Here is a 19,179-nt window from a genome sequence, read left to right as displayed (position 1 = left end):
TTGATAGGATGTGGCCCAAATCTACATACATGTGGATAGGATGTGGAACATCAATGAACATACGAATTGTAATACAAGTAATGTGATTTATTTGATTGTATGTCCATGTAAACGATTATACATTGGCAAAACGAACAGGAAATGCAGGACTAGAATGATTGAGCATAGGAGCTGCATCAGGAATAAGGTGGAACAAGCGCCTATGGTCAAACATTTTATAGAAATGAAACATTCATGTAACAACTTTGAGTGGTGCATTTTGGAACAGATCAAGGGGACGTCACAGATGGTTATTAACAGGAAACTACTGCATCTAGAACAGAAAGGTCTAAATGAAGTAGTCGAATGGCACAACGCCTAATTAGGTAACTAGAGAACCATTACAATGTTTTCTCTTTTAACTGAGTAGAATGATCACGAGTTACCCTTTTATAATAACTAGATCATTAAGAGGGTTATGAAGATGTTTGACTTGAGGATTGGGGTTCCCTTAGTCCTCACGTTTTGGGATTGCCTCTGTTGTGCTCATCTGTTTTGATAATGAAATGCAAAGTTGATGCAACACTATGTAATGCCAATGGGAATAATATTATGAAGCTCCTTGATGATATCATATCTACCATTTGTGTAACATGTAGTTTGTGACGTGGCCACCATCATTTCTACCAAAAAACAGGAGGCTCGTAATGAAGGTTAAGGTGATTTTCGGTAGGGCTGACATGTTTGTTTCTGGTCTAATGGAGTTATTTGATTCATACTAGAAGAGGGAAAACTATAAACATTTGGACTGTAGGTGAATGTGGCTGACCTACAAGTCCCAGAATGCCACAGGCATGCCGCTATTATATTTGTGGCGCGTTCACACGGCGCCTTCAAATTCCAGAATGGCATGGGCCTGCGCTTTTGCCCTCACGGCACGTTATTGGATGTGCTTGCGGCGCCATGATGTCATCACGTGCCGTGAGTGCGTGGTGACGTCACGGCGTCATGTTTGGGGACGTTTTGACCCGCGATTTTGACGCAAGTCTGTAGATTCCGGCAGTTACACAGGAGCAGTGTGACCGTGGATGGCAGGAAAGAGAAATACTTAGAAAAAAGTGAGGGAATGGCCCTTAGAAGCTCTTTTTGTTGGGGTGTCAACGTTTTAACATATTAGAGATGAGAGGGAACTGAATAGGGGTTCTGTCTTTACAGATTATTGACCCATAAAGGGTAGTGGAGATTTTGCACTTACCCGTGCATGGGAGAGTTCCTTGTGGAATATTTGACATGGGACCGAGATGTTTAGCCATACCGCATCATAATCCTGCATTGAGATAGGTAAGATTGACCACCTTGATTTTGATGATCCTTTTTAAGTGAATATAAATGGGAGTTTGTAAAGTCCCCTTATATTAATTTTACCCAAATTGCACACTACTATAGAGAAGAGAGAAAAAGTAAACACAAGAATTCCTGAAGAAATTGAGAATCTGCAGCAAATAACAAAACAGGCCCAAGATTCATTAATGGGAAGAGAGGTATGTAGTTAAAGACATACTATTTTTTAACCTTTGAGAGATGAGGGTATAATTTCATGTCCATAGAGATTGATACTTGGTTATCAGATACTAATAGGGTGTCCATTTTTTGATTAACAGGGTTGTCGCCTAAAGAAGAATTTTTTAATTCCGGCAAAAGACAATTTCCCCTGAAGAATGTCCTACATTACTGTATATCAAGGACAGAAACTTGTACAAGTCGGGTTGTTTGTATTACACCAATAGGAAATAGGCCATTAGTAGTGTGGCATAGAGTGTGAGATGTACACATAGTGTATGATAAAGAAATGACTGCAACATTACTCATTTATGGTGTTTGTACTTGTGTGGTTTTAACATAATGATTATGTTTTATGTACTATGATCATTTTTATGATTGTTTTATGAAATGTATTGAATCTAAATAAAATTTTGTGATAATTGATTCGACTTTTGATGTGGGAAGAGTGTTTAGTGACACCTGTTGAAATACCGGACTTTCTTTTTGTATAAAAAAATAACTTGAATAGACACATGGCCACAAAAGAAGGATAGGCTCACTTCATAGAGGAGTGAATGCAGTGCCTCTTTGTGACAAACCACACAATTACAGTGTCAATAATAATGTAAGTAATAATACATCACTATAGATTCACTATAACGTTGCATACAGGGAAAGACGTTCATATATATGGAACCTTTGCCTCTATTCATACTCTTTCTTTGCGCCCCCTCATGATTCTATTTCTGTTTCTTTGGCTTAACTTGAATGTCTTTTTTTTCATCACTGTCTAAAATGTAACTTTTTATGTTTAGTCTTTAAAGCTCTTCCTGGTCTTGCCCCTCCTTATCTTTCTTCGCTTGTTTCCTTCTATCTTCCTTCTCGCTCACTTCCGTTCTGGGTCTCATCATCTTCTTATAGTTCCTCGTCCTCCCTGTGCTCAATCTCGCTTCCGTTCTTTCTCTCCTTTAGCACCTCTAAATTGGAACTCACTTCCACTTTCTCTTCCTTCTATTACTGTTTATTCATCTTCTTGGGTCTCTCTAAGATCATACCTTTTGTTATCTGATTAATGAGGGTTTTTGCAGTTGTTGTACTAGTTTGTGTTTTAAACATCAATTTCATTAGTTGTACTGTTTTTATTCTTATGTTCAGCGCTTTGGTTTAAGGCGCTATATAAAACAAAATGAAATACAAAATACACCAAAATTGATGGACTTATACTCCCAAAATGCTGGATCCAAATGCCATCTAGACGAACGTCATAATTCCTTATGGAAGTCTTTACGAATAGTGTTTTTACACTCTCTGTTGCAAAGTGGCACTGAGAAACACAGAGTGAAATCTACATTTAATAACACAATAAAAGGAAGGTGAAACTTTACGTTTTGAGTGACAAACTCAACAGATGTGGGAGCAAAAAACATTCATATGTGCGACAGAACAATTGTATAATGATTGTCTACATTGGTCATTTTGATAGGAGTGAAAAACCATTTGATGTTAGAGGGAATATGCCCTTTAGCCGTTAACATGAAGTGATGTACGACTCAAAATATGATCGTTTGTTCTGTTTTTCAGTTCTCATGCTGGGAAAATAGTACTCATTAGCATATTGGAATAAAATAACCAAGATCTTGAAAAGACAGTAGTAGTTGTGAAAGCCATGTTGGGAGTTGAACAGTGACACATTGGACGGAATGGGATGCACTAACTAATGGCAATGAATGCAATGAAAATAACCCATTTTGGAGGGACCGTTTGCATACACAGCAACTGAATGAATTAACATGCGCTCTAAGATCCAGAGAAAACCCACATGCACACCATGCAGGGCACTCGCTGGCAATTCAAGCTGCACTAGAAATATGGTGGCATGCTGCTGCACCTGCATAGGTGAGACAGTGCATTACATACTACATCAGGCATGTGAGAAATGTGAGGCATTAGTGGGCATTAGCTGGCATTACAGAAGCATTTTAGGGTGCACTTGGCATTGGATGGCAGTGCCTTCATTTGTAAGGCTGGGATTATGCACATGATGGCTATCGCAAACATATGAGACATTAACTGGCATTAGATGGTATTACTGGGGCATTTTATAATGCCTTGGTCCAATTATGGCAGCGCCGGGAATTGTGATGTTGTATCCTAGACACGATGGCTACGCCAGGAAACTGATTCATTAAGTGACATAAAATGGCAGAACAGGGGCTTTCGAGGATAGAAATAGCTTCAAATGGCCGAACCCACAAACAATGGGCTACACTTGGGATGATAGCAGAATGTTGAAGGACCCTACTATGTCAGGCTATAACTGAGCTAAAATAGCAGCAACTGGCCATATGCATGTTTTTCTTTTTTTTGGCCATATGCATCTGTAATGGAATATGAAGGCAGTTCATTTAGCCTATACTGGTTCTACTCAATGTACCCCTGGCATTTTCTGATGCCTCCATGTCATATCAAGCCAGCACTCGATTAAAACAGGATTGGTAAATACAATTGTGTTTTGTATCTATGTACGTGGGTTTGTAATTGATCGGAAGAGTACAGGTTTTTAAGATCACTTCCTGTGACGTTGACTAAATCACAGGTCATGTAGCAAGACCACCTGAGATATATTTGTGAGTGTGAACTCACTTGTTCTATCCCCTGGAATTGTGGTCAATAACGCCCGCTGAGCCCAGTTTTAAAGAAGGCATGCTGAGCCACACAGAGAGCCTTAAATTACACTGTGTTCTCCTTAGGTAGTAGGGGTCCTGCAGCCAGCGAGTTGGAAACATGTGGTGCCTCAAGGTATCTGGGGTTAACAGTTAAGTGCAAGCATCCTGGAAACTCCAAAGTAGATAGGCCTGCATATATACCATTGACATAGTCAATTCATGCTGGAACCAATGCCAGAAAAACGAGTAGCCACTGGGGATAAGCCAGGCACTCTGAAGGTTTCTCCAAGATCTCATGTGGAAACAATCATGGCATCCGTGATTCTACCACTGATGTGTAGTATACTGTCCTAATAGACCGTGTCACATGTGTCAGACAGAATGGTTAAAGTCAATGGTGAAGCGCTGCCCTTATTAACTTTGGGGGAGGAAGGATAGCTCTTGGAAGTAGGATGACGTGGCGCAACACAGGTTCGAATCCCGATCCCGTGCTTAGAAACCACTCGCTGGTATTATGTGCAATAAAATAAATACAATACACATAAAATAAATCCCCTAAGAAAGTTATCCACACGGTTTTGGTCACGCGTCCTAGTCTAAATCTGCCAGCCACTGATCAAGTACTTTTCATGATTGTATGTGAACTTAATGCTGTGAGAAAGTCTCTCATTTCAGAAGCATCGCTAGGCACAGGATGCAGGAAGTGGGCCAATATTTGCCCAGCTCCTGGAAATCGGCGAAAGGCGTTATTCAGGAGATGGGTTGCTCTATCCATGTTTAAGATTGCTGCTCACCTCCCACCAGAGATTTATTTGCACAGTATTATGTCTTTGCCTTTACTAACAGACCCTTGCAGAGCTCAGTTGACAGGTGCACCTTTGGAGATGCTGACCATTTTCTGGCATTAATCGAGGGCCAGATTTGATCCTGGGAAAGTGGGTACAAGATTTTAGGAGAGGAGCTCATCTTTTTGATCTTCTACACGTGGACTTGCCATCCTGGAGTCCAGAGACCTTCGTTGTTGTGTGATCTCTTAATGGATGTTCAGGATATTGACCATAGACTGGGTGACTGTGCCCGGGGCCTCCCACAGATACACAGAGGTCTGCCATGCTAGATCCTGCTCAGCTAACCTTATCAGAATCAGCAGAGTGGGGAAGGTTGAATCAGGACCTCAGACAATAGAAGCACAGAGCGAACAGCTATGCAGTGCCATGTTAGCCGGCTAGGTAGCAAAGCGAGTAGAGCGCTCACTTTGACATCCGTGCAGAACCTGCCAGGCTCGAATCCTGGCAGGGCCAAACTCAGCCTTTCATCCTTCTGAGATTGATAAATGAGCACCACACACCGTGGCTAAGCAGCACTCAGATGCCTGAGGGTTTGAAGCGCTATATAAATGCAAACAAATATATATATAAGAGAACAAGTGGAGCTTTCTAAATTTAGTACACTTCTTAAGAGTAGTTGTCTCACAGAGCTATCCTTGTGGGCCAATATCACTCCTTCCCATTGCTCTCTTATCTCTCACTCATACACACAAAATGCTGCAGGGTCATGCTCTTTGAGCAACCTTTGCAGTGCATGAGGCACAGCTTGCTACCTCACTAAACATCAGCATGCATATGCCTCGTCAATCGAATGTCAACGGATCTACGAATCCTATTGGCTAAGAGCATGATCTTACCAATGCATGTGCGCGCAGGAACTGAAGCCATGGAAAGCCAAAAGGAAACCCAGGACAGGACAACAAGCAATGCGGAAGGGATGTACGTCTCCAGAATGAAGTACAGGATGTTTCTTCGCAGCTCAAAGCACAAAACCAGTCTCGGGTATTCACCTGTTTGGAAAACGGAAAGTTTTATTTTATAACAGACGTCGAGTTTGCAGTTCATTAACCTTGCAACAGTCAGGTCTTCGTTCATACAGGTTTGATTTACTCCTAACTTTATAGTTCTGTATTCATTTCTCTGAAATGTTTTAAGGTCACCTTTTCAAAGGTGAAATACTCCTGCCATTCTATGGACTGAGAAACGTTGGATTCTGGTGTAAAGTGTTGGTAGGGGAAGGCTAGATGGGAGGGAGGGAAGGGTGGAAACACAAGACGTATAGCAGCTGCAGGAAACACGTGACACCTCAAAGACATGTTCCAATGTATTGGTCCTCTAGGCTTTGTAATCACTGAAATGCATACTGGGGCGAAGGAAAACGTACGTCTTCAGGATCAGGAAGATGATAAGAAATATGTGTGAGCCAAATTATAATCTGGTAATCCCATGCAGAAAGTCTACCAGGAGGGAGTGCAATGGGCCTCTTTATGAGTATACCGATCGGGTAACAACAGTGGCGGTAAACTACGGGCAGCGTTGTTCATGGACCGGCATACTCCGAGTTCTGCAGGCGGGTGCCTTCCCGACTGCCAGGACTGACCTGGCGGCGGAACGGCACCCGCTCGCAGACCTTGACGGTAGCACCGGCACCATTATGAATGGTGCCAGTGCTACCGCCCTTCCCATTCCCATTGAGTCCAATGGGACTCGAATGGGAATGGGGAGTAATACTTTCCGGCCCCGCAATGTGGAATTACCGGGACCACTGGGGCTGTAATGCCCTGGTAAGTCCCCATTGCCGGGCGCCGGGAAAACAATTACTCTGGCGGCAGCTGTGCAGTTTTTAGCGGCACGGCTACCGCCGGGGTCATAATGAGGCCCAATGTCTAGACACTAGCATAACGTAGGGAACTATTAAAACGACCAGTTTGGCAGATGTGGGTGGTACTGTGGAAGAACGGGAGGAAGTAAACAGTCACCAAGTATGGATGCTCAGCAGCTTAGCATGGACAGCTCTACATGATGAGGTATGGTGTGTGGTTGAAAGGTAGGCTGATATGGGTAATGAGGCAATGGGTACTGTTACGGTAGTATCCACATTCAGGGGGTTGCATTAAGCATCTTATGGCAGAACCTGGGAATGTGGTGCTGTATTTGGCATATGTTGGGGATCCCTGCTGTCGGAGGCTATAACTGGGATAAGATAGCTGTATCTGGCCATTTGCAGTTGTACTGCTACGGCAAAGATGACCAAGGAACACCAGGTCAGGTCAGTCATACACCTTTGTGGATTGGAAGAATGTCTAAGAGATGTGTAGACGGGCAAAATATTATGCATCAATGGGCAGCCTATTTGAATATGAGTAAGTCAGCCTTTTACATTTGTGTGCCTAACAATTTGGAAAATAGTTTGGAGTAATAGTATAAAGGAAGTAGTATACAGGAAGTGGTCACTGTAACCTCAACCAACAAGAGGCACCTCTGTCAGCAACAATTGGGTGTTGGGAGTTAGCCACATCATGGATGATGAAGGCACCCTGCTGGCCACCAGATCATGTAATGGTTCCTCGTACACATTAATACATTGAATATAGGTCAGTCTAGCCATGTAATAAGACTCAACATGTTTGTTTTACTCTTGATACCAAGTAAACAAATGCCATGCCAAATTAAGAAAGTATCAAACTACTGTCAATCTGCATTTACATGTGACATGACATTTCTTTACTTGGCATCAAGGGTAAAACAAACATGATAAGTGTTATTGCATGGCTAGACTTAACTCACAATACCCTATTCTTGCTGACAGAGGTGCCTCTTGATGGTTGAGGTTAGAGTGACCACTTCCTGCATAATGTTACTCCAAACTCTCTTCCAAATTGTTAGGCACACACATGTAAAAGGCAGACTTACTCATATTCAAACAGGCTGATCATTGCAAGGGTAAAGCAAACATGATAAGTGTTATTACGTGGCTACCTTGGCCAATACTGTCAGTGTGCATTTACTTACTGTGGCTTGGCATTTGTTACTTTTTCCTTGACATCAAGGGTAAAGCAAGCATGATGGGTGGTGTTATGTGGCTATTCTGGTTTACAGTGGTGGCTCCAGGTAAGCCGTATATATTCTTTGTGTGTCATAGCATTTTTCTTCTTTGCATCAAGATTAAAAGCAGACATTTTACTTGGTACACTGGCCTATTTTGGTAAAGCCAGTCTAAAGATACTTTCTTTCTGTGGCATTACATTTTTTTCTGGCTGTGAGCCCTTAAATGGTAGAACTGGCATATCTTGGTATAGCATGCATGGACATGTATGGGCATAGCCAGCATGAAAATGTTTTATATACTGGCACATGTTGCGATCAAAGGCATAATGAAAATGCATTGGAAAATGTTCCTGGGCACTGTTGGTCACTTGCATCTCTTGTTCTTTTTTATGTGCTACCATACAAAATTGATTGCAAACTGTGTGGCTTTTTACCCAATTTTTCAATGAAAGTGCTGCAAAATGCACAATTTTAACCCATTTATTGAACGTTGTTCTCTTGGTGGAGAAGTACCTTTGTTTGGTTCGGGCTCCCTTGCTGCACTCAGTCATTCTGACAGATTAAACACATACATTGATAGCCCTCCAGTGTAGAAACCCACCATCCACCACTGGATAAGGATACGCATTCAGAGAGGGGCATTCCCACAGTAGCAATGCGGGTTCCCAATGATCATGCGGCAATCCTCTTTGCACTTGCATATACTCCCTTCATGGAAGCATGCACACGGGTGAGGGGTTCTTTGGAAAGGTGCTAAATGTCTGCCTATCATTGAGTGGGGGACATTTTCCACCCCACGGGGGGGGGGGGCTTTTTGGAAGACCCTCTCTAATGGAAAGGTGTAGGATGTGCTGTAAAAGGCTGATGAGGATTTTGGGTATGTCCTCTTTCTATAGTCATGCTGGTGATGATGTGAGCAAATCCTGTCAGCCCACCATGGCTGCAAAGACCACACACACACACACACACACACACACACACATCAGGCCCTGTGAGCCAGTATGATGGCACATGCAGGTTGGGACCCACTTCTGGGGCACTTTTTTGCGAGTTAAGGGTATACGGTAGGGTAGAGGGGTAAGGGGAGGTGCGGCGGGAGTCGCATTATTTAAAAAAAAGTTTAAAAAGCAAAAAGTAATTTTCGTGTTTCCGTCAAAAAAATCTGGTCATTTCTCAATTTGTTTTTTTCTCCGAAATGATTGCGGATACCCAGGAAAAGGTTTCCATCACTAAAACATAGAGGTTCAAAGATCTGGCAGCAGACGTGATGACTGCCCATCACAGGTGTATACAGGAATATATGACCCCTCGAGGCACATCACTCTCATCTTGCGGTCTCATTAACAAATTGATTTTCCTACAAGGAACCTGTTTGTATCCAAATACCCCACCAGGAACCTGCACTTGTCCCAGGTTCGCTTTTTTTGGCCTTGACACCCTTATTGAGGGCTGTGGCCGCTATCCTTTTCTTTTCTGCGCCTCAGACTTGCAGTGTCAAAGGGTATGTCCGCGATGGAGCAGCGGCATTACAGTTTACCTGTTTCATACTTCCCTTTAGAGACAAGAGTGTAGTACCGTTCCACTGTGTACTGGGACAGGCGTAAGGAATCCATGCCGCGGACGGAGTCGTTGCCTCGCAGCCAGTGGTATTCCATATCATGCATGGTGTAGCCCCCTGAGAAGAAACATACATGTAAGATTTATTGGAAAGGACACAGTGGCATTAGACGTTACTTTCCCTCGATTCATTGGCTAGAGAGCCTTTTGCTGTGCCGGACCCTAGAGCAGAGGCGTTTGTTAGAGATTAATCACACCTTTGTATCGCTGGCACGTCCTGTACATGTAGACACCATCTTAATTTCAGCGTGAAGTTGCCCCATGAACTAGATATTGCACAATGCACAGCGCAACGGCTGGTGTATACCAGCCGTTAAGGTCGGGTCCCGCAAAGGGACCTCGTAATGAGGCGCTAATGGGTTAACGGCGCCGCAGCCTTTTATGGCGCCGTTAACCCATTAGCGCCAGGGTCGTAATGAGGCCCAATGACTTAAAAAAAGCTAAGGTCCCAAAGCCTAATAGCTCACCTTAACTCTCTTATAACTTAAGATTTTGTCACTGAATTTCACTGCATTTAATATGCTCTAGTTTCTTCATGTCCCACTGGCCATATTGCCCCAATGATTTTAAAAGATGGAAGGCCACTGGCCTATCGATCAAGGCTACTGACCCTGCAAGGATCTCAGGATCCACTGCCCATCAGTCATTTCGAGTGGGCCACTGGTCTCAGTGTTCACTGGTCACTGCTGTCTCAATTGTATTCCACTGGCCATGGCTGTGTCCATTGTACATGTTGCACCAATTCTTCCCAAAGACCAATTGTCCCCTGCTTAGGAAATTTGATCTGCGCAGGTTTCAAACACTGACCTAGTAATTTTATGTTGCCCTCTTCCTATCCCTGCGGTATGATGTCATAATATGCTTATTCTCATGCTAACATATCATTAAAATATTGCTATGGTAACGGGAAAATGATAGAAAATGTAAAACTCTTTCCCATACTCACTGGCACTCAACATGTGCCCCCTCCTCTTTTTTGTTCCTCCTACTTCCCTCCATTGTGTTTTCTCTGCCTGACCCTCCCACGTTACCCCATGTTATTCATTGGTTTGTCTGGCGCATTAATATTCAGAACGCGTCTCGTGACGTTTCCACAAGAATTTCACAAGGTTCCCCTGCGAGTTCCCCAGGATTCCTCCTATCAGGATCCACTGCCCATCCTGAAAGCCCCACTTCACATGTTGTTCTCCCCCCCCCACCCACCTGTAGCCTGATGTCAGTGCTGCCCATTTCCTCTTTCAAATTGCATTTTGAGCAAACAAAAAGATTGGCAGTTTTCATTTCTGAAAAGATTTTCAGCCTCTCTGCTGCAAAGCACCATTGGAAATAAGTACATATTTTTGGGATACAAGGGGCACTCACTTCCTACTAGATGCATTTAGCCCAACCCAGCAAGAAACATTTCTGTGACGCATTGTGACCAAGTTGTTTCGTATGTGGTAGAAATCTGTCCAACCATTTTCGCATTTTGGGTGTCCAATCGAGGCACTTTTCCTCTATTGCAAAATAAATGACACTAGGCGGAAAACAGCATTTTATGTTTTCTTTATAACTTTTCATCGTTCAGCAAATTTTTTCTTAAATTCTAGGTTGGGCGGACCCATAACAAACTTTGTTGGGGGAACATTTTTATTCAAATTTGTCCAGCAAATCAAAAGGTATTCGCAATAGCATTTTGGGAAAAGTCAATATACAGTCTTCAATTTAACAATTAATTGATAATTTACTGTATTCTGAATTCCCATGGAGTCCAATCGACTTGTAGAATGGGGATTAACACTGTTTTACTGCAACTCCACCAGATTGTGAATGGCGGTAACGGTAACCATGTTTGCCAGACTTTCCACAGAAATACAGTGGCAATATTGCCAAACTGAGAAGTAGGCCCTTAACTCTCACAGTGGTCTACCTCGCCTCCATTCCTCAAGAACATTTGCATAGAAACTAGTAAAGGACACAACGCTGATTTACTTTTTTCTTTTTAAATGGCTGTAACATCGATTTACAACACAGGCCTTTAATTATGCTTGCTGGGGGTGGAATTCTTAAACTGGACAACTACAGCAGGGGCCATATTGTGGTATAGTTACTGGGCCTCGTTACGAGTATGGGGGCAGCCATGCCCTTATTAAGGGCATGGCTGCCCCCATACCGGCTCCAATACCGAGTTCCTTTAATGAGGATTTACCGGGCTATTCCAACCTAGGGAGGACCTGGTAAGTCCTCATTGGAAAAACCATTCCCCATTCCCATTTGAGCCCCCGTAAGGCTCAATGGGAATGGAGAGGGAGCTAATAACGGTCCCCTCGCGGGACCAGGAAAGGACATCTGTTCCGGGTCCCGCAAGGGAACCACATAATAGGCGCTCCCGTAATGAAGGGTGCCGGTCCCGTACTGGCACCCTTCATTACGGGAGCGCCTGGGTCGTAATGAGGCCCACTGTATGTCAAAGCCTGCCGCCGTTTATCAGGCAGTACATGGCTTGCCACAACGTAGCAGTATTCGTTCCACTGAAGTGCCCCTCCAGGCAGAAATTATAATGCCGAACATGATAACCCCTCTCAGTTCTGGTGTTCGGTCGCGGTGAAATAAATGTTTAGGTCTGTTTGACCGAAAAAAGTTGAACTTTTTCTATTTGACCTAAATATTTCTACCCCCTGGAACCCCAACCTCCCCCCACCTTAACCTATTCCCTTACCCCACCCCACATATATATTTATTTTATTTTGACTGAATTTCAACAACAAAAACGATCCCAAAAATGGTGTCAAATAGGCAAGGTCAATTTGATGTTTGATCAAGTATGCTATCTATCGAAATAAATAATCTGTATTTATATTGTAATATCGGCTGTAGTCTCCCAAATTCCTATCTTTATAGATTGCTACACATACATTCGTATGGAAATCATTTTGCTTCCTGTGTCTATTTTAACAGCTGCGATAATCAGTAATGGGATCATCCTAAACTGCCTGTCCTGTTTTAATGGGCATGGACGCTTAGCCAATTTCTCTTTGCAGCCACATGCATTACCTTCAACAGCCCCCCTTTGTCCTTCCCCCCTTGTCCCACCACTTGTCTGGAATGCTTGGTACAGGGTTGTTGCTGTGCAGCAGAGCGTGGATAATGCATCTCTGGAGTGCACTTAGAACAGTGTTAATGTTTGGGTTATTAGCTGTGGTTTTAACACATCTTAAACCCAGACTCCTCCCACTTTATATAGGTGTCTCATTCCATGACAATGAAAGCAAAGGAACACAAAGTAGACCTATTTACTATTTCAAGCTCCTCGGTGCATGGTTGCTTCATACAGCAAAATGAACGCACCCTGCAGATGCATAACAACAAGTGGCCAAACATGTCAAACAATGACTGCAAGCATGCACGCTTATTGATTGATTGGTTATTTATAACGAGTTTAACACCCAGAGGTTTCTAAATGCGGACACGGGAACCTGTGTGGGCTTCATATCGTCTTGCTTCAAGGGCGAGTGCGTTGCCCCTGAGCTATCCTCCCGCAACAGAGTGGCGTTTTTAAATATGTTTTAGGACCTGAAAGCACAGTAGGTAACCCAAAAACAATGTACAGAGGTCTCAAGTTGCCCTATGAGATGTGTGGTATCAACTCTCAATACTGCTCCTTCCTCATGTGCAAGCTCATATGTTAGATGGGAAAATAATGTACAATGACTAGTTACACAGATAGAAGTTGCAGAACCAGAATATCACTTGAGAACTCTGCTTATGCATATTTTTACCACACAAAAAAATAAATTGTGAAGTGGTTTGGCTGTGTTTAAAGCTTCTGTGGGCCTCCGAATTTCCTTATGTGGTCAAAGAGCAGTACTTACTACTCAGAGTCAACTGAGTTCACCCCATAGTGGCTGCACACATTGTATACAAATCACAATAGATCTGTAATTATTTTTGTACAACCTGTACATACAGGTGGAAAATCCGGTCGGGCCGACACAGCCCTTTGTGCTTTTGTTGTTAAACCCGCTCATCTGCATGTGTTAAAAAAAGGAACGCTCTGTGTGCCTGTGTATTGTGTGTTTTTGATCAATAACTTCACCTCAGTGTTTTTTCTACAGTGAAACACTGAAATGACCATTACAATCTACAATAACACCTTTTAAAACTGTGCTTAGAAGCAGAACTAATCGGGCATGAAGCACTATGTAATAACGTGGCTTTAGTATTGTATTTGTCATGTTTTCTTCCAAGTTGTTTTATTACAAAGTGAATAGTGTTATGCATATGTGTAGTAAACTAGGAAAATAACACTTCCAAATACTAGTGTACATATTTGATTTGAATAGATGTGAAAAAGTTTGTTCCAACATCATTTCAGGTGAGATAACAAAAATGCATGAATGCAGTGGAAATACAATATTAAAATACAACAGGGAGCCTTAATGATAGGGCCAAAAAATTGAAATCAAGAACTATTTAGGCCTTTTTAATGACACGAGGTTCTAAACTTGAAAAGTCTCACAATCTCCCCGTTCTTCAGTTGCACTAGAAACTGAGGCTGTGTATGTTGCATTAGGTGTCCATCGTGGTGAGCAATGGAGGAGCCTTTGATAACGTGCTGCCTTTCCTCCTACTTTCAAAGTCTCTGGCATGGAGGCTGAGCCAATCAAGCTCAGTCTGGACAGGCCTACGTGGCAATAGGGCATTGCCTGCAGGGACGGCCTAACTTGCTAGTGCGTCCTTCATCATCATGGCGACCAATGGAAGAGCCTTTGATAACGTACTGCCTTTCCTCCTAGTTTCAAACACTCTGGCATGGAGGCTGAGACAATGAAGCTCAGTCTGGACAGGCCTCCGTGGCAATAGGGCATTGCCTGTAGGGGCCCCCTAACTTGCTAGTGTGTCCTTCATCATCGTGGTGACCAATGGAAGAGCCTTTGATAACGTGCTGCCTTTCCTCCTACATTGAAAGACTGTGGCATGGAGGCTGAGCCAATCAAGCTCTGTCTGGACAGGCCTACGTGGCAATAGGGCATTGCCTGTAGGGCCGGCCTAACTTGCTAGTGTGGGACAGTGTTTGGCCAAAGGGGGCCAGTTTGATGAGTTACTGCTTTGTGCAGATGGTAGTGTTGACCAGTGCTAAGGACCAAATGTGCTTTAAAGTGCACATTTCTCAACATCTTTAATACAAAATTCCCCATAAGGCAGTGTTGAGATTGTAACAAAAAGGAATGAATTGCCATTTACAACTGTGGCCACTTTTTTTTATTGGTGCCAGTCCAATCCCGATGAAGTTTAAACATCCTTGATCAGTGTATGACGAGATCAGCCTAATCTTGAGTTTTGGAGTTATTCAGATCTCAATTTCCTGGTATTTATTCGACCACTGCAAGCATCAGGACAGAAACGATTGCAAGTTCTGGAATGAGTCAGAGCGAGGTGGCGAAACAGTCAATATTTGCAAAAGAGAGAGCAGAGTGAACGACTCAACACAGGCACGCATTCTCCGGTTTCTGCAGAAGCTCTTACTTACAACTTTCCAGCTGCAGCTGGCAGGTCTGCTTGTCCATCGGGTATTTCGCCAAGTCCATGTTACAGGCCACAGTGGTTGTGATTCTTTGGGAGAGACAGAAAGAGATTAGCCGGGCCAGCAATTATAGCACATAAACAGAATTTATGTGATCACTGCGCCGCCCATAACTGTGCCGACAAAAATGTTGACGCCAATTAAGGCGTGGCACAGTGCTCAGATAGATCACTTTGCCCGCATCCCCTGACCCGCATTCCCCTACCCGCTTCCTCCCACCCGCTTCCTCCACACTTCTGTGTGCGCCGCTGACGCCCTGCTATCCCTGCAGCGTCACTTCCTGACACATACGTGGGTCCTTTTTCTTTTTAAACGTTCTTGTCCCCCGCTTACCACAATGGTAAGCGGGGGACACCCCTGCAACCTCCGAATCCCGTTACTGCACCCAAGGAGAGCAGGGACACCCCAGCAGCCCCTGCTCGGCTTGGGTGCAGTGATGGGAGTCAGTAAAAGGAAATGCACCAAAGTCGCCGTAACTGCTTAGTCGCAGTTACGTGCTCAACATTTTGGTACATTTCCCATAAACAGACACCCAGAGGGGCAAAATAAAACACATTCACAACAAAAAATATTTCCTTTACATTTTCATTATTTTAAATGATTGTGTCTGTCTTAAATTGAGCTCATTTTAACAATACCGAATGAAGGAGGGCTGTAACATCGAATGCACTATAAAGTCAATGTACTTTTTTGTACATCCTCTGAATTTCTGTGCAGGAACTTGCATGCATGATTTTACTATATCCATTGCAGTTCACTGCTTATTAGCCGTATATACATAGTTGGCCTTTCATATCCAGCTAAATTGTACAGGTTCGCCGTCTATATGAAATGTGCATTGAATGCACGCTCTTCCATGCTTGAGGCCTTCGTCATCTTCTAAGTGACCTTGTTATAATTGTCATCCTCATATCTTTGACGTACTGAAAACAACAGCATAAGGTCACTTGGAGGATTATGAGGACACTGCATTTACATGTACATCGATTTATAGGGGATAATATGACGATCAAGATGACAGGACAATAACATCGTCACACAGAAGCTATGCAAAGAACACAAAGACGATTTATTCATATTCGTATTGATCAACAAGCAATAGAAATATAAAGCATGCACAATTGAAAGGAATCTATGCATGTGGGTCCTTATGCAGGGCATGCAGGTAATCAACCTATAGATTGAATAGTGTTGGGTCGCTCAAAGTGGAAACTAATACCTGCTGCTAATAATACTTCTTTAAATTATGTGTTCGTCTACACCGTCAGTGGTGTGCTTACCAATCACAAGCGCTGATTTACCAGTGCCGCGCCATCAGTAATGTGCAAACTCTGATTCCTTCATTACGGCCCTCCCATTGTGACAGTTACCTGATGGCATACAAGACGGTGCCATTGGCGAATAACCGGATGAGGCGGTTCTCCACCGTGATAGCGTGCAGGAAAGACCTCTTGGAGTCCACGATATACGTGTCGGGCACCCACAGCAACTGCACCAGCCGTGCATCCAAACTGAAACTCTTGTTGCCTTCAAACACCAGGCGTTCATCGGTCCAGCGTTGGCGCAGAAATATCGTAGCTGTGTAATCCTTTCCAAATAAGAGAGATGCACAAGATGAGCCACAGAAACCCAGAAGGCTCACACTACCAATAAGGTTATATTTCCTAAATGAGCTCACATGTAAAATATTATAGAATGGGGTAAGTATGCCACCAATGAGATCGGTCATAACATATTTTGCCGTCAAGATTTGCTAACAAATAAAAACTGATCACCATCTTACTTCTTGGAGATCTAGTCTTCCTGGAGACACATACTATCCTTCATGACTGGCACACAGGTTGTAGACCATCCAGCAGACTTAGAAGATATCACATGTTTTCATCTGAATCAACTGGAAGGGCAAGACAGCGCTCGACCACTGGGCCGTGCACGATACTGCCGATCGGGAGGTTCCTTGGGATTGCTTGGACATGTGGAATGTGGGGTGACAGATGAACATCTCTGGAATTAATCTGTTCCTTCCTCGCTTACTGAAGAGAGTGAGACAAGATAGGCTCCATCACTTCATCCGGTATCTAGGGAAAAAGTGGGCTTCGCCATGGGTCTGCATCATCCCCTCCGCTGTTCATAAGATTTACGGGACCTCTTCTGTAGTTCTTTTTACGTCAACTAGAAGTACGATGACGAAATACAGGTCTTCCTGCAACTAGATGGCGTAGCGGAAGCTCATAGCATGCTCACTGGCTTCCATTGAAACGTCCATCTACGTATCGATTGTCCCGGGAGGATAGCTCAGCGGCAGCGTGCGTGTCTTCCAAGCAAGACGACACGAAACAGCATAGGTTCGATCCCCGGGTCCGCGCTTAGAAACCTCTCGGTGTTTAAGCGCGTTATAAATACATAGCAAAGACAAAAAATAAAAAACAATTACGCAACTAAGAAGAAAAAAAAAACACAGTTCCTGTAACAGCGCCTTGATGCCCACGGGCTGTGTGAGGGCTTTATAAATATAAAAATAAAAAAATATTGAGGAGATTTCATTGCGGTCAAAAAGAGGGTTTTAGTAAGAGTAAACAGAAGTTAGGAAACATTTTCTACTTCTCATTGACTGGTCACGTGTGGGTTGCTGGACTCACCCAAAGCAAGAGCTCTACTTGCTCTGGTTGGCTCGAATACTCTCATTCAAAGCCTACTGAAGCACTTATAAGGCTTATCTATGGAGGCTAACCCCAAAATACATAACGGCACTTTGTTTCAGATCATGCAGTGCCGTCACATCACCCAATCGAAATTTAGAGGAAAGAAGAATGTGGGTACCACAATGAAAGTTCTGGGCACTGTACCACAGAATGCCCACTTTAGAGTCTTGCCCCTAAACACATCCTTTTCTGCTTTAAATTTAAAAATCGAAATGCTTGTAATGAATTCCAAAGAAATACGGATTTATTATGGAGATGCAGTTTGTGAGATATTCCAAAATCGCTTGTGATGAGATGATCTTAGCATGCAGAAAATGTGCTTATCACTGAGTGGGCCACAGTGCATTAGGAGGAGGATGAAGCTTCCGGAGGGAGGGCATCTTGCCTTCTCCTAGGGAGAATACAGGGCAGAGACAAGAAATTAATGAGAGGCAGGGAGCTCTGACAACGAGTTGTAGCTATGCATACTGGCTGCATGGGTGCACCATCGATGTATCTGTGTAGAAGTTGGCACATACGGATAGAAGGTCTTGATTTCTATAATGCCCACAGGTATGAGGAACAAGCAGTGCTTTCATTTCTTTTGATGCCCAGTGGCGCCCCTAGACATTTTACATAGGGGCGGCCACACTTTAAATCCTGGGGTGGCACACAAAAACAAACACACATAACTGAATGGGCCGGTGGGGTGGCCAGCATTTTTATAAGGGTGGCCACCCCTTGGTGGCGCCCCTGTTGATGCCCCTGGAGCATGGATCAGACCATGACTTGGCACCACTGGTGTAACCCCAATGGAAGCAATGCCCACCCTCCGCGACCAGAGGCTGTTTTTTACACATCCTTCTTGGGATATATCTGAGTGGCGTAGACCTGTTTGTTAGAATGTCATCTCTAAGGTTAAGCACAGACAGTTGTACCGTGTCAAAGCATGCCCACTAGGAGTTCCTGGGGAGCACACGACTTCCATCAATGATGTGTCGCTGAACTCACCATGTTGGATTCCGAAATGGCATCAATGCTTGCAACCTCCATGGACACTGCTACGCTCACAGGCTTTCCTGAAAAAGAGTTTGTGAGAAACCAGTTCATTGTATTTCTCATTTACTTACATTTAAACATTTCTTGAAAGTTAATTAGTCTTCTATCAATCAAGGTGACAGCCTAGATAGATACCATACCTGCTCCGTGACACTTAAAGTGCCAGTATATACAATTCCTTAACGTTAGTACAAACA

The 19,179-nt window shown here is 43.5% G+C and overlaps 1 protein-coding gene across 4 annotated transcripts in view; it reads right to left on the bottom strand.

Annotated features, from left to right (window-relative positions):
- GABRP (gamma-aminobutyric acid type A receptor subunit pi) overlaps positions 1–19,179 on the bottom strand; it is a 271,746-nt gene that overhangs the window by 27,175 nt on the left and 225,392 nt on the right. For 3 of the 4 annotated variants that reach the window (XM_069654330.1, XM_069654329.1, XM_069654331.1), the window contains 5 exons: positions 18,935–19,002; positions 16,613–16,830; positions 15,189–15,271; positions 9,600–9,737; positions 5,872–6,024 (listed from right to left, as the gene is read on the bottom strand). In XM_069654330.1, the coding sequence (XP_069510431.1) occupies positions 5,872–6,024; positions 9,600–9,737; positions 15,189–15,271; positions 16,613–16,830; positions 18,935–19,002 (660 nt within the window). The remainder of the gene's footprint in view (positions 1–5,871; positions 6,025–9,599; positions 9,738–15,188; positions 15,272–16,612; positions 16,831–18,934; positions 19,003–19,179) is intronic. The other variant, XM_069654332.1, reaches the window with a different exon arrangement.

The sequence above is a fragment of the Ambystoma mexicanum genome, chromosome 3q, assembly GCF_040938575.1.
Source record: "Ambystoma mexicanum isolate Mex_15411 chromosome 3q, UKY_AmexF1_1, whole genome shotgun sequence".
Classification (NCBI taxonomy): Eukaryota; Metazoa; Chordata; class Amphibia; order Caudata; family Ambystomatidae; genus Ambystoma; species Ambystoma mexicanum.
Note: the sequence above shows the minus strand (reverse complement) of the source record. Positions and strands in the feature narration are given on the sequence as shown.